The sequence below is a fragment of the Camelus ferus genome, chromosome 1 (genome assembly GCF_009834535.1).
Source record: "Camelus ferus isolate YT-003-E chromosome 1, BCGSAC_Cfer_1.0, whole genome shotgun sequence".
Classification (NCBI taxonomy): Eukaryota; Metazoa; Chordata; class Mammalia; order Artiodactyla; family Camelidae; genus Camelus; species Camelus ferus.
The window spans coordinates 80,933,628-80,959,426 of record NC_045696.1 but is presented as its reverse complement, the minus strand read 5'-3'; the positions used below and the strand labels follow the sequence as shown (position 1 = coordinate 80,959,426).

The following is a 25,799-nucleotide window of genomic DNA, read 5'->3' as shown; positions in this document are numbered from 1 at the left end:
TCCAAGCCAGAAAAGAGAAAATTTAGGATGACTGTGGCCTGTAAAGTGCACTGTAGGTGCCCATCTATGAGGTGAATGGACCCACTGCACACTCTGGAGAGAAGAAAATTCAGAAACTTCTTCGGCCAGTACAGCCGTCCCTCAGTGTCCCCGGGGTACTGATTTCAGGACCCCATCAGATAACAAAATCCACTGATGCTCATGTCCCTTATATAAAAATGGTGTAATCTTTGCATATGATCTAGGCACATCCTCCCCCACACTTTAAATCGTCTCTGGATTGCTTATAATCCCTAAAGCAGTGCAAATCTACACAAATAGTTGTAAGTGCAGTGTAAATGCTATGAAAACAGTTGTCTGCTCTGGCAAGTTCAAGTTCTGTCTTTCAGAACTTCCTGGAATTCTTTTTTCTTTTCAAAGATTTTCGGTCTGTGGTGGGTTGAATGTGTGGATGTGGAATCTGCAGATACAGAGGGCTGACTGTACTTACTGGCTCAACAAGTAATGAATACAAAGTTGGTGATAACTTGTGGCATGAGGCTATACTGAAACACCTGCCTTTGAAGAAAATATGAGAAAGTCAGGAGCATGTGCAGCTATTAATAAGAAGCAGTAGACAGAGGAGTATCGTAAGGGTTCCAGATTACATGTCATGGGGCATTTGAGAAGCTGGAGGCTTATATAGGTCCCTAGGACATATCTGTCGTGAGCGGTGGTACACATATGCCTTGAAAGATGAGAACTTCCATATGACAGACTCGCTGTTTATAAGGAAATGTGGTGACAGGACTTGCAGAGCTGTCACAGGCTTTTGTGACTTAAAGGAGCACTTCCTGGACGTACATTTCTAACCCTGATTGAATACCTCTGGACTTTGTGTTAAATTACACAAAATTGGCTGCTAACAGGCCATAATTCTCAAAAATTATAAAAATGATAAAGAAATGCTTTAAATTAAACACGAAAGCCCCGAAGACTGGAGTATCAGAAAATTATATCCTAATCGCAGCTGGTTTTCTTTTCAGGAACTTCAACATGTTCATAGCAGCGTTTTTGTTATTTCTAAAGAATTGAAACAGTAGAGAACTATATAGTTCTCTATCCAATTAGAGATCAGTTAGTTCATATATTTAAAACCCACTACACATTTATAAAAACAAAACCAACAATACAACATAGTATCTCAAAAGGGGGCAGTATGTAATTAATCTGTTCTTCCACGTTTAGAGTATGAACATTTTCCCCACTGAGATGCCTGATTTTGACTTGTTCCCAGGGTACTTGGAAATCCTTTCGTAAGAGGGCTTAACACTGAAATTACTTCTCGTGTTAAAATCCAATTTCTCCCCTGAATAGGCAAAGGCAGGAAAAGGGTTCAGAGCCAAAGGAAATGCTTTCTAATAAGCTCAGGACAATTTTACAGTTGAGAAACTAAATAATAAGTTTGTTCTGGCTTTTTATTCTCCTATAACCCCACCTTTGCATTTTTACTAGCCACCATCATTACTGAATGACTTTGCTGATTTTGTTTTTATCAATAAATCTTTTAGAGCCGTATTCACTCACTATCAGCTTCATTTTAAGCCATCAGGAAATAAAGGTCGGGATAATGCTCTGGAAAACCTTCTCTGTCCTGGATACAATTAGATACAACTTTTGAAAGTATTTATTCTTGGTGATGTAGATGTCTTATGGCCAAATTTCTTTCTGAAGGGGATGGGTATATGGCAGATAAAAAGGCTTGCTACTTTGACCAAGATTATGCTGTCTTTCTTGAATAAACACTCCTATTGTTACAAGCCTTTCGTTAATTTCCAGAATTCTGGAGAAGTTAATTTTGGGCACCTTCTGTTAAGGTTTTGTTGCTTTTATGTAGAAGCGGATTTTGGAGGATATTTTCTATGCCTTTCCTGCCGATGTCCTAATTCTTTATTTTTAAGGAAAAATATACATACACGGAAGAACTAATTTTTTTCTCTCCACATTCTGATACATCATCCAGTGCACCCCATTTAGGAGGCTACTAGTGTAAAATAAAATTTTCAAAAAAACTCAGTGGAGGTTTACAGCATCCGTGACCACCACACCACACGGCATCCTGTGACTGCAATGGCTCCTCCTGACTTTTTCAGAATCCTCTGTGGCAGCCCCATTCTCCGAGTCACTTGGGTTGAAATGCTTAGGATTATCTGACATTTCTCTTACTCTGCTGCTCCCACACCCCCTCAAATGTTCCTTCCCAGTTTTATTCATACATGACCTTTTTTCCGCTACCAATGTGCCATGATCTCTCACCCGCCACCAGTCCCCCTCTACTCTGCTTACCAACAGTAAGTGAATCCTCACATAAACACCATTTTGATGACTCCAATCCAGGGATCAGAGGCTTCCATCATCTTAACTGTCTTTTTCTGGATAAAAATCTAGTCTTTTAATGTGGTCTTCAAATTTTCACAATCTGGACCATATCTGAATTGGAGGTCAGACAACTTGGGTTCTTTCTCCAGCTTAGTCTTGTGGAAACTTCTGTATCTACCGTTCAGGGTATAGAAAATTATTGGGCACCTACTATGTGGTAAACTTAGAGTACGTTCACAGAGATATAGGTCAATAAACCCATAGTTACAATGTAATGTAGCTAAGAACTATGCCGAAGGATGAATTAAGAAGATATCTGAGAAAGTGCCTTTGAAAATATGAAGAATTGCAGAAAGTATTACTGGGTTTTTTTCTTATTTTTTACTTCCAGTATAATACCCTCAAAGATTTAATCAAGTGTTATGGTGGCAAAATGGCTACATGATCAGTTTTCTTCCCTAAATACGACAGTGTGTGAGAACCCTGGGGCTTCTACATTTATAGGAGGCCACATGAATACATGTTGACCGTGTCCTCATCTTTAGTGCAGGGAGGACGCCTGTCCTGCTTACTTCCAGGACGTGGTGAAGGATCGCAGGAGAAGATACGTGGGGGTTCATTTTGAAGTGCCTTACAAATCCCACTTCTTATCAAAACAAATATTACAAATAAATAGAAATAAATTATAAAAGTAAGTTGTAAAAACACTCTCATTTTTAACACCTATGCATCTCACGCCATAGTGTCTTCATTTAAATATATACTTGCGCAATTTATTGAGAATAATTAGTTTATTTCTGTTAAGCATTTTGTGGGCTACCTTTTGTGAAGAGTTCTATAATCACACTGCAGAAACATTAATAATTACTGATATGTCACCAAAATCAACCATGGAGGAAAAGAAAAGCAATTACTTACGCTCTGTTCTTAACTGTCCAAGGATGGAATTTTCTCCTCTGCACATGGTTCTGAACATATGTAAAGGAAATAAATAATTACGGAGGTTTCAAAGGAACCAGTCCCAATTGCAGTATCTGTGGGGTATAGTCTTAATCCAAGTAAAAATAGAACAAGTGCTTCTACAAGAAGATGCCACATAGGTATTTTTAAAAACAAAAAAACCCCAAGAATATCACGTTTGTGATGTTACTGATAGGACAAGGTAGTTGTTTTGAAGTGGGCAAGTTGAAAAGTTGTAAGACTGATGTTAGATTTCAGAAAGAGATGTTATTTTTAAAAGATGGCTTCTGAATGAGCTCTCCTTCTTAGGAAATTCGGCAACTGCAAAGATAAATTTAGAACGCCACAAAAGATAAGAATACTTACAGAATCACATTGCTTTCAGAGGTGAAAAGGGCAAACTTAAAAGCGTACTTTTGGAATTAAAGAAACCATACTATCTGAGCTGTCTCTGTAAGGTCAGCCAACCTCTTAAAAGTGAAAAATATGTCTCAGATGACCGACTCTACTAAGGATTTTGTCTCTCAAGACTCTGACAGTAGTTGACGAATTATAAAGACTCATAAAACAAAAAGTTCTAAGCTCCATCTGCTTGCTCTATGGAAGTAATTAAAAATACAGTTATGCCTGGGAAATTCGGATATTATTAAAGATGATGCCAGCAAATAGAGATGTTTTTGCATAATAAAAGGTTATAGTTTTGGATGCTGAGCAAGAGCCAAGCATGTTATTTCATTTAACTGGTTCAAACCCAAGAAAATAGTCATAGAAAAGAATTACAATTGACAGTATTCCAAAAATAATATTAGGATGGCAAATGAAGTGGATAAAATCCAATTAAACATTATGTCAGTGCCTTAAATACTTGAAAAGGTTTGTTTGTCATGTTATAAATCAGATAATATTAGAAATGGGCAAATCTTCAATCCAAGTTTAAAGACCAAAGCACAAAGTTCCCCCATACTGTAATGAGGCAAAATTACCCAAGAAGAAACAAAATATCTTTACTTAAAAAGTCAGAAAGAAACAAGAGGATTAAAAAAAAAAAAAAAGATTTCCACCACTATGGTGCATTCAAACTGTGCCTGGAGGACCCTCAGATCCTGCGGAGGTGCCTCTAGGGAGGGGGCCCCAGGCAGGAGGGCTTCTAAGCCCCCATCCCCAATTTGACCAAGGCCCTGCATGCTTATCTATTTTACACACTGGGGGTTCTGGGTAAGATCTCATCTGTCCCTTCCCACAAGAGGGTTTGATTACGGAGGTATGAAAGTATAGGTAGTTCTGAAAAACAGGCTATTACAAGAAGATATCCAGGTGTTAGTCCTTGCTCCGACTTAATGAAGGCTGTGGTCCTGAGTAGGGCTCATCTGTATCTCAGGTCACAGAGCTTGTCACTAGGAGCTGGATTCACGCCGTATCCATCCCCTTCCTCTTCACGGCTAAGTGGCCCAGAGAGAACGTCAGGGGTGCCTTCCCATCACTTTCTACCCCACCTCTCTGCACCTGCCCACCTGCTCTCAACCCCCTTCATGATCCTCCACTCTCCAAGTCTGAAGCCTCATGTGCCTTTCTCTGTGAATATGGAAACTCTGCTTTTCAGAATATTGAGAATGGGACTTACCACTTTCCCTAAAATTTTAACCGAGAGGTGGTTGTGAAAACAGAATTAAAATTCCAGGAGCCAGGAAAGAACCTTCATGCTTCACTTAGTAGCAGGGACTGTTATTACCAGCCTTGCTGAAGGATTGCTGCCTAAAACAATCATAAACCAACACATGCAAGCCGTGCCATTTTAAGCATTTAATTTTCTTCCTTTTATCTACATGCTGCAGAGAGGAAGCAAAGCTCAGTAACTATTTGGTGGCTTCAAGGTAATTTTTAAATTATCTTTAAAAATGAATTTATACATAAAGGATTCATATCTATATATTGATGGTGAAGTCCTTGTCTCCATTTATAATATATATAAAAATATATATAAAAGAACTAAAATATTAGTCTTTTTATAGTCATATATATTGGGTATATATATTTTATAAATGAAGACAAGCACTTTCTCTCTCTACATAAATACATATGACAGGCAATGAGTATACAAGAGAGACTAATATTTTAGTTCTTTCACATTTGCCATGTGTTAGGCATACCATTTATGATTTTAGGCTCTATTTGAATTTTATCAATTAATAAATAGGCCAAGATTCAAAAGTAAAATGAAGAAAACTGTCCATCTGCTCAACACTTCACTGGATAGATGTAGGAGACGCATTTCCATTCCTCTCACCAGCTTACATACATGACTGATTGAAAGCTGAAAACAGGTGATCTTAGAACTTTGGCACCTGTAGTTGAAGTGCATTATCGCCTGCAGAGCATTTCCTCCACCAGTTGAAATGTCTCCTTCAAAACCTGGCAGAAGTGGTATCACAACGTACACCCGGTATCTCTGGCCTTCCCTGCAAAAGTCAGATGCAGAGAGTTTCACCAAAAAAAAGGACACAGTGAAAAACGGCAGCCAAGCAGTTCACATGGCGTTAGAGACTGAGTGAATGGCTTCCTACAATACATTCTATCACATTCCAGGCTTTGAGGGGAAGAGGGTGCTGCTGGATTGGAGGCCAGAAGCTGTAATCCAGACTAACAGTTCATAGCAACCTGAAAAATAAGCTGAACTTGGCAGTAAAGGGAGAAGTGTAACCACTATCTCTCTGCAGCATAATCCTTCCAAGGACAAATCCATTGTAAGAAAGCCTTGCTTGGGTCTCATGGAAAATGGAGCAGTTATAACAAAGTTTTAAAAAAGTGTTATCTTAACAGTTTTATATATAACAAGTTATAGCCACAGTACTTAGCTCAGAGTTCAGCAAATAGTAGGCATTTGGTTAATAATTACTGAGTAAATGAGTTCCCACAGCCCAGATCTCAGGGGCAAAAAGACACAGGGGACCCAGGACATTTTCCAGTGCAGAAATTATCATTGTTTAGAAACTGATTCATCCCTGAAAACTCTGGTTCAGATGCAAAATGTTACCCTGGGCCCTTCAGGAATTCTGAGTGACTCATGTTGAGTTTTAAATCTCCTGCACATATAACACAGTATTTCTTGGCCCACTCTCCCAAATGATTAGCGACAACCTTTAAAAGAAAAGCCTTTGAACGGCCTTTGCTACTCAATGATGTAACAAACAGAAGAAGAAGGTGCAGCTTCTTACTTTGATCTGCATTCAGAAAGTCAGAAATTTGGAGAATAATTTTCAAATAAGTATTGCCTCTTTGGAGGCTGGGCTGTTAATGTCCTTATCTCTAGAAGACACACAGGAAGAAGAGAAAGTCCGGATATGGCTGCGGTACCCACTGCTGTCAGACTCTCGCCCGCTTATCTGAGAAGTCTACACCCACACGAAGAGGCTGCTATGGGGTCATTTTCAAATCAGAACCTACTTAAACTTTCTATGACACTTCATTTCTAAAGTGCATTTTCTTCCAAACAATTACATTGTTCTTTCAGTCAAATATTATTACTAGTCAGAGGGGTCAGATTTCATTACTGAGGTATCTGATGCCAACGTGCTGTATCAGGACACAGGGGAAGTGCAGTTCCAGGCAGAAGCCAACAGCCAACAGCAGGAGTCTGGAAGCCTGTGAGCTTAACTGCAGTATGAGAAACGAGGACTCTGAACTAGGGTGCTGTAATGGCATGGATTAATCACTAGATGGCAAACAGAGTTTGAGTTGGAAAAAAAAGGGTTTTTTTTAGTGTAAACCCTTTTCTGTCAGATAAGGGAAAGAGGCTCACATTCCTAGATGGCAAACAGGACAGTGGGAAGAAGAACAGAAAGAATACCTAAGCTATTTCCCCACCAGTACTGAGAAGTCCAAATAAATTCTACGTTTAAGAACTGACACCATCTGGCCTCGACTGCCTGTGCAGAATCCCCTTCAGTCTGATCCTTGCAGACCCATACTGCAGTGACCGGAGACCACCGCCCGGTGCACAGACGTGCACCCCAGTAAGGCAGGTCAGCCAACCTAACTCATCCACCCTCTGAGCCCTGAGGGCCCCTCTCTGCTTCGCAGGATCCCTCTTCCCCGGTCAAGCTGTCCTGAATGAGCCAGTCTAAATCGGTTTGTTCCTGCCTCTGCACTCCCCCGGCACCCTTTTCGCTTTACACACTAGTGACAGGCACACCTGCTGGCAAGGCTATGCGATAAGCCCTTTTGAAGCACAGGGCATTCGTGCACATATCTTTCTATTTTGGGCAGTGCCCAACAGAGGACCCCCGCACACAGTATGCACCTGGCACTATTTGCTTTGGGAGGATGGGGTCAGGTTGGAAGAATGTTTCTGGAAACCTCTGGTAGACAAGAGGTTAAATAGGACATTTCTCTTCAAATTAGACTACATTTTCTTTGATTTTTTTTATTGCGGTAAAATATATGTAACATAAAATCTGCAATCTTTCAACAATCTTTAAGTGTACCATTCAGTGTTACAAATTACCTTCACATGTTGTGCAACCATCATGATCTCTATTTTCAAAACTTTTTCATGAGTCCAAACAGAAACTCTGATAATTAAGCAGTGACTTCCCATTTCCCCTCCCTGCGACCTCTGGTTACTGCTAATCTACATTCTGTTTCTAGGAATTTGCCTGGTCTAGATAGTTCATCTAAGTGGAATCAAACTATATTTGTCCTTTTGTGTTTGGCTTATTTCACTTATTGTAACATCCTCAAGATTCATTCATGCTGTATGTAGCCTGTGCCAGAATCTCCTTCCTTCTTACGGCTGAATAATATTCCATTATACGTACAGACTATGGTCTGTTCGTCCAGTCATCTGTGGGCAGGCACTTGTGATGTTTCCACCTCTTGGCTGTTGTGAATAATGCTGCAGTAAATGTGGGCATATAGTCTCTCAGCCCCGTCCTCAGTTTTTTTTTTTTTCGGGTATTTACCCAGGAATGGCATTGCTGGATCATATGGTTATTCTATGTTTAGCTTTTGAGGAACCACTAAATAAATTACATTCTGTAATGGATAATATATGCTCATAGTACAAACCTTCAGAGGTAGAAGATTATATGATGAAAAAAACTTCATTTTCATCCCTTTGTTCCCAGCCTTCGTTTCCCCTCCCTAAGGGCAACTCATATTACCTTCTTTCAGAAATAGTCGATGAATTTATAAGCATGTATATGTATTCCTTCCTTCTACACAAATGTTAGAATACTATAAACACCTTACTGAATGTTGTTGTTGTTGTTGTTATTATTATTATTATTATTTTTGAGCAGAGAAAGATTTATTGCAGGGCGATGCAAGGAGAACGGGTAGCTCATACGTAAAAGACCTGAACTCTTTTGAACATTATTTTTTATAATTCATCAGTACAGCCTGGAAATCCTTTGATATCTGCACATAGAGAGTTGCCCGCTTTTTTTTTTTTTTATCAACAGTGACACAGTATTCCACATCCACACCATAACAGTTAAACTAGCTCTCTATTGGTGGGCATTTGTTTCTAATTTTTCACTACTTCAAAATACTGATTAGACTTAGATTTTCACTGCTGTAAGAAAAAGGGGCTCTGGAATTTCAAACCATAAAACTGTGGCTAAGTGTAAGCCAAGGGAGAGGAACTTCTGTGCACTAGTATGTCCAGTCTCCCTTGATCCAGTCCCCAGCAAACAACAGTTCTCAGCCGTTGCGGATTCTAACCTCTTCCGAAACACCGCATCCTCATAACCCTGGGGTGGTGCAAATGATAGCCGTCAGCGTAGGGCAAGAACCGGAGCCCCTAATGTGCAGAATTATTTATGATCTTTAAAAGCAAGAGAAGAGCTAGTGGGCACCAAGCCATCACACGGCAATCGCTCCATCCACTTTAGTTGAGAGCAATTTTTAAAAATTGCATTCTCGGGCTTTTTGTTAAGATAAGTTTTTCTTTCAAAACTCACTAACTCATAGCAATGCTATGTATAATCGCTAAAAATTGGAAATAAATGCCCAATAACAGGGGGATGGTTAACTAGATTATGTTATAGCCACACGATGGATATAACTTCTTGCAGCCATTAAAAACAATGACTGACTAGCAGAATACCTCTGGTAGTGTGTTAAAGTTGCCCGAATGCAAAGTGACAATCACAAGACGACTACATATGTGGCAGGCTGATGCTATGAAATATTAAATAAGTTTTCCCCTTACACATGTTAACTTCCCCCTCTCTGTGACTGGAGATATGAAGCAGGTATTCTCTCCTAGGATGGCACTCTCACAAAGGAACCAGGGCACAAGGATGTCAACTTCTTAGATTTGGGGAACGGGGTAGAGATCCTTTGAGCTAAGTCAGGAGCGTAAAGAAATCACTGTGAGATTTAGTGCAGGGACCCTGTCCTTTGTCCTCAAGCAGAATTCCAGGGAGAAAGGACAGATCCCACTCTCTCTCAAACAGGGATATGGAGCCGGAGGATCTGAGCCCTGCTGCCAGGGGAACCCAGAGAAACGACCATCACAGGATGTGGCAGCAATAGAGGAGACGTGACAGGAAGACAGGTTTGAGAGGAGAAGGCTGAGGTCCTCCAGGTTACAGGAAGCAGATGCCAGAACAGGCTTGAGCCAGATCAATACTGAGCGCTAGAAGCCTCTCCCCAAAGATCCAGGGCCCCCGAGCACCTGTACCAAGGGTGGGGCTGTGTTGGGGAGGGCAGGAAAGTCCAGGGAGCACCCTGACTGACTGGCTGCGGAGCAGAAAGAACAAGAAATCACTGACACTGGCCATATTTACCACGAAGTAATTAAACTAAATTTTCTTCCATTGTGTGGAAATGGGACTTGAGACAGCCATCAGGTGAGTTATAGGAAAAGGAAGCAAATTACACCTCAGGAAATAGAAGTCCGTATACTAACATGGACCAAAAAGGAACGTGGAAAATAAAAGTAAATTGTTTAGGGTGATGAGAATGTGGGGTCTTTAAAATTCATATTTTTAATGTTTGTGATTGCTGAAAAGCTGCCTGTGCTTGAAGAGCAGGGTACTAGTTCCCCAGTGTAAACGGTCTTGGCAGTGGCTTTCCTCCAGCTCCTCTCCTCGCTCTTCTCTGGGGCAGACCCCCGCCCCCTCCCCCTGGTCCTCCTCCCTCAGCACGGGGAGGAGGAGTCAAGAGAAGAGGGGTCTGCTCCGAGTGGGGTCTCCGGATCTCTGAGAAGTGCCCGAAGGAGCTTATTGTGTTTCTCCAGGGGTGAGATGCTTTATTTTTTGAGACGTTGAGATTTATAGATCATATTTCCTTGCCATAAACTTCAAGAGGAGGTATAAATCCTCTCATTGTTGTAGGTTTTGCAGCAGTAAATGCTGCCAGAAATAAGAATAATTGTGGCTGGGGCTTTAGTGTTCTTTGTGGAGAGAGTTTTATTCTAGAGTGGTATCCGTTATGGGAGAACTGGGATCTGTAGCTTCTCAGGGGTTTGAGACAGAACCCATTTTATTCCGTGTTTGGCAAATCTTTTTAAATGCAGTAAACCATTCTGGGCTTCAGTTTTCTCATCTGTAAATGAGGGAGTTGGTGAAAATCCACTAGACATGCTGGTTCTATTTAGCACTGACTTTGCATATTACACGTGACACTTTATAGATTACGACCTTATATATTGTGCGCATGCGCACACATGTAATTTTTTTTTTTTCATTGGTTTTCTTTTGAAAACAGCAAGCTATTAAATGTAAGAATGTTCAGGGTGAGCACAGCATGTGTGACTTAGACTTCAGTCTGGACTTGGCAACCTCTGGCAGGTATGTCCTTCAGTGCCCCCAAGATAAGATTCTACAAAACCTTTTATTAAACCATTCCCACTACGGCCTAGCCATTTTCATTCTCATTTTTAAGAGTCTCTCTCTTCCTTCCTCTCTCTGCCAGGGCACGTGCTCAGCCTCAGAGTAATTGCTGGCCTCTGCCGGGTACTAATCTTTACTCTCGCTATCTGCTGCGATTACCATTTATATAATTTTTGGAATCAAATAAAAGCAATTATATGATCTAAATCAAAAGTTCTCCAGCCACGATCTGTCATCTCTGCTCAAATGTAACCTCTCCTCCAGGAATTTTATAGAGCTTGGAGGTTATCCCACGAAGGAAAAAAAAAAAAAAAAGTGAAACCAGCAAGTGGTACACTTAATTTTCAGGTTTTTATTCTTTTCATTATAACTGCAGCTTAAGTTTCTTGAAGACAAGTCCTTTCAGCTTGGTGCACAAATTATAGGGTACGGTAATTATAGTATGTAGATCTTTCTTTAAGCCTAAGAAATTTTTATCTATCAAGCAATTACATTAAAAAACAAAATGTTCATCTGGTTTTTAAAATTTTTTAAATAAAGTATCTCTCATAGATTTCTGGTAGGCTTAATGTTAGAACACTCCTATTTCCCTTGAAATGAGGGAAGCTTCGTAGCTGAGCCACAAAGATAGCACAAGATGAAATCCGAAAGACATGGTTTGAATCTCAGTTCCACTCATCAGTAGCTGTATGATGTGGGCAAGTTACCACAACCTCACTTGGCCTCACTGCCTCATCTGTAGAATGGAAATAATTATGCATCCACTCCATAAGGTTGATGTGAAAATTAAATGAAGTCATGCATAAAAAGCACCTTGGATGTGGAATGACTCAAAAACTTTGGTAGTATTATGAATCAATTAATAACCAGTGATTTCAATTAGAAAGCTTACACGCCTTCAAAGAATAATCAACAGTGCCTAAAATTGAAACAAAACAAAGCAAAACTGAACTCACATTGTGTTTCAGAATACATTTTATATTTCAGGGGAAGGTGTAATCCAATCAGCAATGCGGAATCCAAAAATTGATTCCCACCAGGAGAAGTCAGCTATAGATTTCTGGCAGGACACCTCTAGACAGTGTTTTAATCATGGGCCCCTACTTGTCACAGGATGAAGAGGTGCCCGTGGTAGGAAAGCAAAGCAAGTTTTACTTCTCCAGCAAGAGTCATCTAATCATTTAAAATGAGGCCCATTAAACATCTTGTTAATTAAAACATTTGTCTCTAACATAAATATTAATTCCTAAATAGTTGATTTGAGTATTGTGTTTTTTATCCCTGCTCAAATTTACCGTGAGCCAGCATATTTCCAGATGATGAGTTTCCTGGAAATAACACAGTAATTTCTTACAGGAACTGGTGCTTTACAGCTTTCAAATTGCTTTCACATCCAGTCTTATGAGCTAGGTAGGGCAGATATTATTCTCTTTGTTGGTGAAAAAACAGAGTGTCAGAAAGGCAAAATGAGAGATTTGAAAGGTCACATATCTGGAGGCAAGAGAGTTGGGAAGAACCCAGATCTCTAGACATCTGGTTCCCAATTAACTTCAGATTCCCCAGAGGAGGTTCCTCATATCACCCACTCGTGGGCAAACTGCAAGCACTATCTGGCACTGTTCCACAGTTACTGGAAGCATGAAGAGTTTGAGCAATTTTCAAAACTGTGTATTTTCCAATGCAGTTTAATATTAAAATACAGAGGCATTAAATCAGCTGCTTATTTTCATTGCATGGGCCAGCCTAGTGGTGGTAACAGTGCAGATGCCCTCTCTCACTTCCAAACTTGTTACCAAGGCAGCAAAATTATGCATGTCAAGTTTCCATGAGCAAAAAATGGTTTCATCCTCAGACACCATCCATTCATGGCACACAGTATTTTAAAATGTTCTCTACTTGGATCTAACTGGTTCTACTCACTTTTGGCTTGTTCAAACATAGTATAAACCAGTCAGTTTTAGACTGTGGATTATGATTTCTTCTCCCTGATCTCTAGTCCAATTTGAGTTGTCAAAGACAGCTTCCAATGGGTTGGGAGCTGTTCTCAACTCCAAGGCAGTTTTACTTTTTAGAGCAGACCTTTTGTTTTCTGTAGAGATTCTCACAGCTACTCTTAGTTCAGCATGGCACGGGATGAACAGTATTCCGAGGCTCGAGGTCATGAATCAGCACACGGAGGCTGGGCAAAACCCTCAGTCACGGCTGCTGAGAAGGAACCAGGAGGAAGTGAGGGGAGCAGAGAACTCAGTTCAGGGAACTGGTGTGGGGCTGGATTCCAGCACTGGGAGAAAAAATAAAGCCTCAGCCCAGTTGAGGGAGTTGGCAATTTAAAGACTCCAATCTCTCCTGACTGGGAGGGTCCTGGAAGAGAGCCTGTGTTCCCTGGTCAGGCTGGCTGAATGCTGACTGTCATTTCCCTCCATCTGCTTTGTGCTATACCCTATTCTTTATCCAACAGCCAAAATTATACTTGTTGCTAGGCACGTGACTTGTGCAGGGAAGTTCTGAGTCTCAGAAGAGTGGAGGGCAGAGAAGTCAATGGAGGAAGAGGAGGGGTAAAGTTGAGGATGGTACTTCATGGTCCTCGGAGAAAGGGAGGGGCCCCACTGCAGGCAGCCTGCAAGGTGAGCTTTTTAATTCTACTTTTACCTTTTTCCTAAGAATACAAGCTCACAGGTTTGAAATTATTAAATAGAAATGTATCTTACAGTTGGAATTAACGCAGGAGTCAAATGAAATGTGGAGATACAGAGAAGGGGGAAAATGTAAAATATGTTTCCAGGATGTGTGTGTGTGTGTACACTAAAAGTCTGAGGGCGTGATATACACACCACTTAGAAATGTGACCGTCAAAGCAAGTGAGATGACTGGGAGATCAGAGCTCAATGACACACAGTTAATTTGAAATTCAATGAACTCATTTCCTCGTTTCTACAAAGTAAGCTTGAAATTGCCCGCCTTTAATGTGCTCTGTGAACTTCCAAGCATGAGATAAAATCTGCAAAAGATGCTACCTTACCCAGCTCTCTTACTGTGGATCCAAGGATCACTGGGAAACGTTCAATCAGAAAATATCTTAAAGTTCCTTCAAGCCCTAAAATGCTATGATTTTAGAGGAAGTCTAGATTTTAAAAGACAAATTTATATGCCAAAGAAAAATATTCTTTCAGGATCCTGAACACTTAAAAACAAACTTTACCGGTACTTACTAAGCCATGTATTATAGAGAACTAATAACGGGGATGAGTGAAGCTGAGATTCATCCTCCTCTCCTGATTAGCTGATCATAGTTCCAAAATCATGATTCACTGCTCAGCCCAATGAGCTCATTTGTCAACTTAATGTATTTCTGCAACTTATTTCAATTTTAGGAAAAAATTATTTTTCTCTTTTGTCAAATGTGCTTTATAGATAAAGCAGACACTCCTGTATCAATAACATGCAAGAGCTGACAGAAAGATACTGCAGTTTTGTAAATGAGACAGAAATTGACCCACAGAATTGGGAGACTGGCCAGGAAACAAGAAATTGTGTGTGTGTGCACATATGTTTTAACTGTAAACAGGGCCATTTTTATGTCATCTCAGAAACAGTCATATGGTGACTTTCTTTAAAAAGGCACATGAGAAGGCAAAGAATAAAGGTCACTTGTAAAAGCACAGACCATCATTAATGTTTAAGGCCACATACGCTGCTCTAGATGAGCACTACATAATCCTGGCTGTGCGCTGGAATTACCAGTGGAATATTATAAAACACAGGTGCCTGGGCCTCACTCCAGGAAATTGGGATCCAGTAAGCCTGGAATGAGTCCAGCCCTCTGTGTTTTTATAAAAGTCCAACCATGATTTTGATGTGTAGGAAGGGTCGAGAAACAATGTACACACTGCAGGATGTGGTGAGTATGTGGTGTGCCTCCCAAATGTCCTCACTGTGGGATCAAGACAGCCATTCCCTCAGCTGCTGGGAGTGCTGGCCACTGACTACTCACAGTGAAGTCCTTTCCAGGAATTGCCCTCCATAGGCCATAGGGACCTGCCTCCCCCAAAGGCATGCTTCTCTCCTGGGATCAGCCTACATTTGATGACCAGTCAATGAGAGGAGGGGATAACAAAGGCCCAACCTGCTTGCCTCAATTTGGGGCAACCCTGAAGCAGTCTCTAATCCTAAATGTCAACGGATTGGGGTTGCATGGTGTTGGGAAATGCACTGGGTCCAAAGTCCACAGACCTGGGCTCAAAGCCATTTTTGGCTTTTGCTGTCAGTGGTACAGACAAGTCACATCACCTCTTTAATCTCAGTTTTAACTTTGAAAAATGGGGACAAAATTTTTAAAAAGATGCATGTTATAATCCCTGGACCACCCACCAAACAATGCAAAGCTGTCTCACTTAAATGTTAATAAATGAATCAAACAGAAAAAAAAAAAATAAATAAAAATGGAAAACAAAACAACAATAATAACAATAACAACAACAACTATCTGATCTACTTTCGAGAGTAGTTGTAAAAGTTCAGTAAGAGTCTGTAGAATTAAACTGTGAATCATACAAATTGCTGGTAGCTGCTGTTACAAAACATTCTTAGGTCCACAAATATTCACATATTATGTGAAAAAAGATGTTAAAATACCACATGACACTGGAAGTCAAAAAATGTTTAATTCCCAAATGCATATGTCTTTAGCATTCTCCACTGCATTTGTTCAATGAACTGAAATAATAAAATGGAATAATTTTGTTTGCTTGTTTTCCTGTTTTCACATGGAGCTAAAATCAGCTATAAAAAGAAATAGTCCCAGGTGTCAAGACAGTTCAGTAGGGAAAAAACAGACTTTTCAACAAACAGGGCCAGAACCACTGGATATCCACACGCAAAAGAGTGAAGCTGGACCTCTACCTCACACCATATACAAAAAGTAACTCAAAATGAATCAAGACCTAAATGTGGGAGCTAAAACTATAACACTTTTAGAAGACAACAAGCATAAATCTTCATGATTTCAGTGGTTTCTTAGCTATGAAGCCAAAGCACATGCAATAAAGGAAAAAAGAAGATAAACTGAACTTTATCAGAGTTTAAAACTTTTGTGCTTCAAAGGACACTATCAAGAAAGTAAAAAAAGAAAACACATTGAACGGGAGAAAATATTTGCAAATCATAAAACTGATATGAGACTTGTATCCAGAATATATAAATAACTCTTACAGCTCAATAATAAAAAGCCAACCTAACTGAAAAATGGACAATAACACATGAATGGCTAATAAACAAACACGGAACACTCAGCATGTTTAGTCATTAGGGAAATTCAAATCAAAACCACAATGAGATACCATTTCACACCTATCAGTATGGCTATAATCAAAAAGAGAGACAATAAGTCTTGGTGATGATAACAGAGAAATTGGAGCCCTCACACACTGTGGGAATGTAAAATGGTGTAGCCGCTTTTGAAAACATTCTGACTGTTCCTCAAAATGTTAAACATAGAGTTACCATATGATCCGACAGTTTCACCCCTAGAGTAATGAAAACATGTCTGCACATAAAAACTAGTACAGAATGTTTATAGCTGCATTATTCATAATAGCCAAAAAGCAGAAACAATCCAAATATTTACCAACTGATGAATGGCTAAATCCATTTATACGAAATATATCCAGATAATGGAGTATTATCTGACAATAAAAACAAATGAAAAATAATATATTCTATAACCTAGATAAACTTCAAGCTAAGTGAAAGAAGTCAGTCACAAAGGACCACATATTGTATGATTCCTCTTATGTGAAATGCCCAGACCAGGCAAATCTACAGAGAAAGAAAGTAGATTAGTGGTTGCCAGGGGCTAAATGAAGGAGCAATAGGTAGTGACCACTAATAGGTGTGGGGCTCCTTTCTGGGGTGATGAAATGTTCTAAAATTGATTCGGTGATGGTTGCACACCACTCTGTGACTACGCTAAAAATGACTAGATTGTACACTTTAAGTGGGTAGACTGTATGGTATGTGAGTTACACTTTAGTGGCTGGATTCTACGGTATGTGAATTATATCTTAATAAAAGTGTTATTAAAGAAAATAATCCCATGAGCTGAAAAAATAAGACAGAGGGTAACAAGAATTTAAATATAACCCACGGAAAAATGTTATGACTATTTCACTTTGACTTTTAAGTGAACACAGCTCGCAGTCTGCCTTTAATTAAATCAAATCACAAATCTAAGGCGTGGGAAAGAGACTGGCCAGGAAAAAATGACTGTGCTCTGGGAGCATTCAGAGTCCCTCAAAAATGGACTCAAAAATTCTCAGCAACTGACTCAGATTTAAGGTAAATAACCCACTACGAGCTGAACCAAAGTCATGCCTGCTAGGAAAAGACAGTATTTTAAAAATGGGCTTTCAAAAGTCATTTTAGCAGTAAATGCAAGAGTGTCTGCAGTAACAACTCCTACCAAAATGCAAAAACCTTACCTGTGAGCTTTGAGTATCCTCTGAGCAATGGCATCGCCTATCTTGTTGAACACAACTTTGTCATCAGCGCAGCTTATGAAAAATTGGTTCTGTGTGAAATAAATGGGAAAATTATGTAGTAAGTTTTTCTTAGTAGTATGCATATAAGGAAAATGTGGTATATAACAAAAACAACACTGATTTTTTTTTAAAAAAATGTTTCACATAGCAGACATGTTCTAACCCCTGAAATCACCTCAAGAAAGTAAGTGACGCTGAGAATAAAAGAAGTCTTATCTCACTCTGGGTCTCATGCATTTCGAAGCAATGTCACCTATAACATCTTAGTCAAGTGGACGGCTAAATTATTATTTAATCATGCAAGTTCCTTGTAGAATACAAGAAACACTGTCTCAGAATGGTAGGAAATGGTAAGAAATACTGTCTTAGAGTGGTAGGAACATTCCGACCTTAATCGATAGGGAAATAGGGTTTTTCAGTTCACACATCGTGTAAATGCTCATGATGAAAAATTCTATATTGGCAAATATCCTATCTCACGCTAAGTTTACTGTTTGAACAGGATAGATGGCAGAACCCTGGTCTAATTTTCTCCACTATTTCCTCGCATCTGGTTGGGCCTTATCTCATTTGTTTAGGTCTCTTATTATTCCTGAACTTCTATTTTCAGTAGCTTCTAATCTCTCTTGCAAGTATGCTGCATAGTATAAACAAGCCAATAAAATGGAAAGAGAAATTTTTTAATTCTTTTTTTAAGTATTTCTGCTTATAGATTATAACGATTATATTATAGATATTATAACGATAAAACATTCGTTAAAACTGTTACTAAAAAAACCAGGGTACAACATTATTCTTATAAGGATATAAGAGATTTAGCTGCTGCATAAAGGACTGTTACAAATTAGGTACAAATATTATGAATATCACATGTTCTATTTACTATACAAATTGTTACAACACATCTCTAATTTATAAGCATAAATCACAAAGTAATCTTTGCCAATCGTCTGAAGGTAAAGAGCTATATAAGCAGTGACTCAAAATAAGATTATCATCCTTTTGCCACATTATCATTTTTACTATTGTACACGCTTTCATACTGAAGTGCGTAAATCTGTAAATGGCTTCCAGAAGACAAACTTACAGGAAGACATTCTTCAGAAACTCATTTGAGAGTATATTTCCATTCAGGGCATCAAACAATCAAAATCTCAGTGACAACCAAAACACATTTGTTTTTCTCAATTCCCATTACAGAGAAGCTTAGCATTCCCCTGCAGCTGTAACACACACTCATGTCCTTCACTTCTCCTTTTTTGGAGAGAGTGGGGTGAATGCCAACCATTACCTCGGCTACAGGCATTTCAACCAGGTCTATGTGCACAGCCATGTGTATCGACATGGCATTGCTTACCTCATTTAGTGGTAGTGTTAAAAAGAAGAGCTAATTTAATACTACTAATAAAAAAAAGATAAAGCAAGGGATGCTGGGTAATGAATGAATCAGCCATTAACATCTTACATTATTATGATATAATTGTTGACATTAATAATACTGATAGTATTAGTATTATTAAACACCAGGCTTTATTCAGAGTTCACTAATTTTTCCAGTAATGTCCTTTTTCTGTTGCATGATGCCATCCAGAAAACCACATTGTATTTAGCCTGCTAATATTTTTAATCAGCCATCCCTTTCTCCAGGCTTGTGAAATAAACGAAGCTCCACCTCTTTCCCACTTGCCTTTAATGAACTGCCACTGCCTGGAAGGGGAGAAAGCCAGGACTCAAGGGGAGAAACATAGGGCTAGAATGGTTTTCCCCAGTTACCTAGTCTCTCTCCATGTACATTTCTAAACACAATGGGAAAGAAAAGACTAAAATAAAGGAGACGTGCTCTGATTTATTTTTCTATTGTCATGACTCTATTTTTTAAGGATTTCCCAAGTGCTCTGAGCTAGCTTTAGATCTATTTTGAAGTACAAAAAAGGTTCCCAAACTAAACCCAATATTTGCAGATTCTCTCCTGGTCTCTACACATGAACTCCAGGATCTGAAAAGGCTTTATAATGCACAGTAGTTTACACAGGACTGAAAAAGGTGGTACCTGCCCTTGATGTTTTTACATCTCCTTTTTTCTATGTTTCTTTTCCTGCCCTCTTCCTGCTCCAACATCCCCAAACCAGTGGCATCCAGTAGTTTCTATGTTGGCAGCTTACCTCCTGTGTGTGCTCTCCTGAAATAGCATGTGCCTCACATTTGCATCTTCCAACTCAAGCCAAACCAAAACTTACGTATCCATGTTGGGGTCTTTCTGGCTAATAATACCACAAATTGGTACATTTTAATAATAAGGTTTGGGGGACTCCTATTAGAGCCTCCAGTTAATGAAAATGTAAAGCAAATGTCAGGTAGGTTGAGGAAGTCAAAATTCAGGTAACCCAAGACCCCTTCACATCTCTACATCCGCTTATTAACACAGCACGTCCTGAGATCAGGAACTCTGCGGTCTCTGTGTGATATTTACAGGAAGGCAGGTTGTCGTACAGTGTTCATGAGCGAGACTTACTTCTATATAGATATAGTGCTTGCTGTTCTCTATCACATAGATGTAAGCAGAGTGGATGGATTCTTCGTGGTACTTTATACCAGCAGACCAATCGGCAGCAGAGCGGAGCAACTACAAGGCAGCAATCAGAAACGAGCAAACGTCAGACAATGGAGATGGCATCAGGTCTATAAACATAATGAAATCAACCTTTTTTTTTTCCCTAAACAACTAAATGGTTATGATGGTTTGTGTGTCATGTGTGCGCCAAGGCAGAGTAGATGGGTGGGGAACTGGTCCTTGGACATAATTCATAATGAAGGAGCCCAGCTGGAAGTTTAGTCCTGAAAATACCCTCTTCCACCCAGGATTACTTTTGTTCAAAATTGGAAATGACAAGGTGTAGTTTCTACACAGATCATTTCAGAAGTACCTCTTTTGGCGGCTGTGAGTAGGGTGACCATTTGTATTCTTTTTCCATGAATGGCCCCACAATTATGCCAGAGTGCCTGGTGTATTAATAATACCAATTTTATTCTCAAAAGTGTCCTGGTTTGAACCATATGATATGGTCACCCTAGCTCTGACTTGATCATGTGATTAGTCCTTTTTCCCCAAATTGTTCGGATTGATACATTCTAAAAGACAAATCGATTTATTTAGACATCTAATCTTGACTCTGCCTTTAATTAGCTGTCTGATCCTTGGTGTGTCACTTCAACTTTCCACTTTCCCACTCTTACCCCATCCCTATGTTCAGAAACTTATCTACTCCAAGCTGAGCTTCCAGCTCAGGCTCCGGAGTATATGTTAAATACACTGATGCAGTGGGACTGCCCAGGTTCAGAAATTAGCTCCACCACCTGGTGGCTTTGATCTTCGCCAAGTTTCATAACCTCTTTGTGACTCAGATTTCCGTTCGATAAAATTGAGTATCTACTTTATAGGGCTGTAGACAGGATTAAATGAATTACTGTGCAGTGTGCAGGAGGAGGCTGACTAAGTGGTATGGAAGTGTTCGCTATTAATGAGAACAGTAAAGGATGCATCTGAGCTGTGGTGGATCCCGTCAGAGATACTTCAGAGCAGGCTGTGGCTGTGCATGTAGGAGGGAGCCTACAGGTAAGGCTTTTTCGACACGAAGAAACCATCGGTTGTGACTTTTTTCAGCATTCTAACTAGCGTTCCACTATAATGTTGGGCATGTAGTAGACGTCAATAAACGCTTATTACTTGATTTTCCTTGAGCAATATCATGTCATCACAGATTTTTATAGTGATTCTTAACAATAAAAAAATTAAAAATAAATAAACCCATTTGTTGAAGAAACAAGGTAATTTATCCTAGAGTTTTTCATAGTCTGGATTTTGCCAATTGCTTTCCCTTGATTTTTAATATGTTCCTCTATTCTCTGTAGTTCCAAAAAAATTGATAGATCTAAAGATGTAGGCTTGGGTTTAGGGCAGAAATCACTCATAAGCGGTGGAGGGTGCACTTCTATCAGGACACAAAATGCTTGCTTCTGTTTGTGATGTGACCTGCCCTTGACAGTCATTACCTTGAACCATTAGCTGGTTAGAAGTTGCTAAATAGTAATGTTTTAATTCTATCATCATTTCTTATGGCTTAGCTAGAATACTTTTTATGAAAAGGAACTTCTCTCATCAACATTTGGTTACCCTGAAATGTAGTTTGTACGGGAAAGACAAAATAAAGGCTTAATTATTTTCCTTAATTAATAGTTTTTTAAAGAATTTAAACACTAAAGACTTCAGAGGCTAGAAAAATTAAATAATTAATTAATTTAAAAATCGCATGTATAGGGCTACTGGAACTCAAGCCTAATATTTACTAAAACTCTGCCATCCTCAAAATGTTTCTTTATTCATTTGAGCTCTCCTCAAAGCATTTTATGTAATTTTATCAGATGAAATGTGCAATGATACTGGAAAATTTAACTGAACAAGAATAGTCAAGTAATCCTGGAAGAAAACTCATAAAGAAAACTTAGATAAATATGATCCACACCAGAAAAATATCTTGATTCACATCATCTCCAAGAACTGCATTATTGTTCATCAGCAGAAATAACAAAGGTTGAACAAAAAGAAGTTTCAATTCTTTGTCCACTCAAATTTGATGTTGAGTTTTGTTGCTAAGGTGTACAGTCCTAAAAATGCAGGCTTCCTTCAAAAGATTCTTATGCTGCACATCCTGATCTAATTCTATGTTGCTCTGGAAACAATGTATAAAATTGCAGAGTATCCTGGCAAGATAGGAATTCTTGAGATCTGTATCATAGCTGTGCACTTACTAGCTCCTGCACCTTCAACAAGTCATTTTAATATCACAGAGGCTCAGTTTCCTCCACTGTACACTTGAGATTGGTCTGTCTGTCTCTGTCTGTCTCTCTGTCTGTCTGTCTCTCTCTTACACACACATACAGAGCCGTTGCAAAGAAAAAAAATGGCATAACAAACACAAAGCATTATATTATGCAGCACATAGTAGATATTTGATATATGGTAGATCTACCTCTGTAAGAAGCTATGATCAAAGTTTATATCCCACCCTTGGTGGTAACATCCTAGTCTTCCCCTCAAATTCGGAAATCTTATACTTTCTTTCCTTCCTCACTCTCAAAATTTGCTGATTCAAAGACTTAATAAACTCATTCACATAAGATATAAATCAGTAGTGTCAAGCAGGTTTCAACTTGCAGGTCAAGTCTAATTGATTCAAAGTGGCTTTGTGGACAGCTGTGTTGAGGAGAGGACTCTTGGAACTAGACACTCTGGGGAAGAAATCTGAGGTTCATAGCCAATGGCTGCCATGAAGGGAAAGCATGAAGGACACGTATCATATGCGCCATCTTTCCTGTGAAGGATAATGGTAAATGTTTTCCTTTCCAGAGGCATTTAAATGTTTCTAAGTATATTTGTAAGCCAAAAGGACATTTTTATCATCAACCTGTGGGAAAGCATAAGCAAAGTAGAGGGGAGCCCCCCGATGCCTGTAAGACCACACAAGGTGGGAGGCTGCCTACATCCTAAGGAGATTCGGCATTATCTATCCGATGGTCTGAACCCAAATCTACACCATTTTCTCCATTTAACTTAAAAAAAGTCATCATTTTTGGTTCAACTTGAACATGTCTTTCAAGTAATACAGGAAAAAAAATTACTTGGGGTTATTATTCATTTACTATTATTCTGATTAGTTAAAATCTGTCTCTTCCCACAAGATAAATTGAAAATACAAATTTTCCTTTTACCTCTGAACCAGGGACCCTGAGATTATGTACAAATCAACTCAACTGCTTTAAATGCTTGATGGTCTAGAAAGTTTGTAAACAGTCAAGTATGTTGAAGATATTTTGACTGGCTTTCTTTTGTTTTGAATTTAAGATTTAAGACTGACTTGACCATCTAGCCTTGCATTTCTGTTTCAAACCAATGTAGCTGAGACAAGCCACAAACTCCTTACACATGCAGAAATGTGGCTTATCTTACTCCAAGGAGATAGAGAATCAAATCTAACCCACACTTTTCAAACCTCAAGTTTGAATACACAATTTTAAAGTACATAAAAAAGGGCACATTTCTGGTTTTATGTTTTAGCCTCAAGATTGTATCTAGAAGCAGTCATTTTCTTTTGTACTGTGTCCTATTTTTTAACTTAAAAAATAGCCTTCTCTTTATCTGCAAGCCCTGTTCCCCTTAATACAGTGGACCCAAGTTGACTACATGGATTGAAATACAGAAATTTCTTCCTGAAGGAAAATTTTCAAAACTTTCTTAATATTTGTCCCAAGTTCCTGTTCTCTCACTGCAATGCTTTTATCCTCTATAAATTCAGTACATATATCAATTCCTTTTTATTTCTCTAAGCTCCCTAGTCAATCATGGGACAAAGACTGTCAGGACAAAAGCACTTTTTTGTGTGTCTCGAGCAGGAGTTGGCTCCATGTAGCAGCTCACAAGGTGGCGTGGGTCAGGGAGAGAAAAGACGTGCTCAGGTTACTGGGCCTCATTCTCCCAGTCTGTATTGAGGAACACCAGGTACGGACTTTGTTCAAGAATCTGCCTTCGACTACAAAGCTCTTCCTTCTGATACCCATTTTTCTATAGTCGAGTGTCATCCATTCACTTCACAGTGTGTCATTATTCGAATAGGATGATCCTTTTGCCTGAGCAATAGTGAAAAGTTAACCTTGAGGCTGAAGGGAAGGAAGAGAATATGATTTTTGAAGAATAAGACTTAAGGGGAGAGAAGTCCTAGGAAAAAGATGTTTGGTTGGGGACTCGTGGGAGCCAGTAAGAAGCAAAAGGAGGGTTGGGGCTGGATTTGGGGACTGTGGCAACAGAGGATGATACCAAAAGGCAAGTATGACATGCAGCTTTGCTTTGCTAGAGCCCTTCCCGGGTCTTACTGGAAAGTCTCTCTACTTCACAGTTACGACCTCAGGCGCTGGAGTCAGACTGCTTAGCATCCAGTCTCATTCCCTCCATTACTCACTGTGTTATTTTAACCTCCCAAAGTCTTAGTTTCCTCATCTGTAAAAATAAGGGATCAAACGGCAGTACAATTTACAGACTGGGGACTATTAAATGAGATAATCCCCCAAAAACTTAGTGCAGGGCTGGGCACGGAGTAAACGCTCCCAGTTCACGTGGCTTCAGCCAGCCAAGACCCACAGCAGCACACACTGAAGTCTTATTGTACCAAGACCTGGTCTGTAAACGGAAAACGGCTTCCATGGTAAGAAACTTCCTTAAAAATAAGTCAAGTGGCTTTCTTTCACCCTTACCTACCTACTTTATTCTATCACCATACAAAACATTTTGCTGTCTTTTGAAATCTACCTTGATTCCTACATTGACATCCTTTGGAGTGTCATTTGGACATTTTTCCCAAATGTAGGAACACATTTTTCCAGGAGTATAATTTGGATGTCATTATACTTGCTTGTATATTTTCTTTCCTTTCTTTTAATAGACAAAGAGATTGAAGACATGACTCCAGTGGAATTACTTCCCTCAATTTGGTAGGACTTCTCAGCAATGATTGGCTAAGAAATGACTTTTGTACTCTAAGCTGCCCGATTTAATAAATAGGATTGTTCCGTGTATCGATTCCATGTTGATGCTAATTTGGCCTCAAGTATTTTCTTTTACCTTAATAGACATGTCAAATGTCCTGTGTCTTGGTCATTTATCTTAAGTGGCACTGATAGCATTCAGGAACCTAGTTTGTTCTTTTTAGGGAGAAAACAAGTTCTCTTACATACTCTGTGCATAAGCAGTTTCAGAACCCCCTCCGCATCCCTTTCTCTTGCTGAGTCTTGTCTGGGTGTTTTCAGCAGGCTTCTGAGAATGCCCAGCACTGAGGGAAACACCCACGATTATTTTAACGTGTCAGTGGAAACTGCTGGAGTCAGCTCTCCAGTCTGGATGACTTTTTTAGAAGCAGAAATTCGTGTTGGTGAGGGCAGGCCTCCAGTCTGCCTGCCACAGCATTTGTTTCCTTGGCTGGCCGTGTCCGCCTCCTTCAACAGCTGTGCATCGTAGCTGGTGTGGAATTACCAGCAGTATGTGCCTCAGGGTGATGGGACC

At 39.5% G+C, this 25,799-nt stretch overlaps 1 protein-coding gene across 9 annotated transcripts in view; it reads right to left on the bottom strand.

Moving 5' to 3' along the window:
* PLD1 (phospholipase D1) overlaps positions 1-25,799 on the bottom strand; it is a 173,219-nt gene that overhangs the window by 24,259 nt on the left and 123,161 nt on the right. For all 9 annotated transcript variants that reach the window (XM_032484383.1, XM_032484397.1, XM_032484396.1 and 6 more), the window contains 4 exons: positions 20,205-20,315; positions 17,633-17,721; positions 5,661-5,774; positions 3,277-3,326 (listed from right to left, as the gene is read on the bottom strand). In XM_032484383.1, the coding sequence (XP_032340274.1) occupies positions 3,277-3,326; positions 5,661-5,774; positions 17,633-17,721; positions 20,205-20,315 (364 nt within the window). The remainder of the gene's footprint in view (positions 1-3,276; positions 3,327-5,660; positions 5,775-17,632; positions 17,722-20,204; positions 20,316-25,799) is intronic.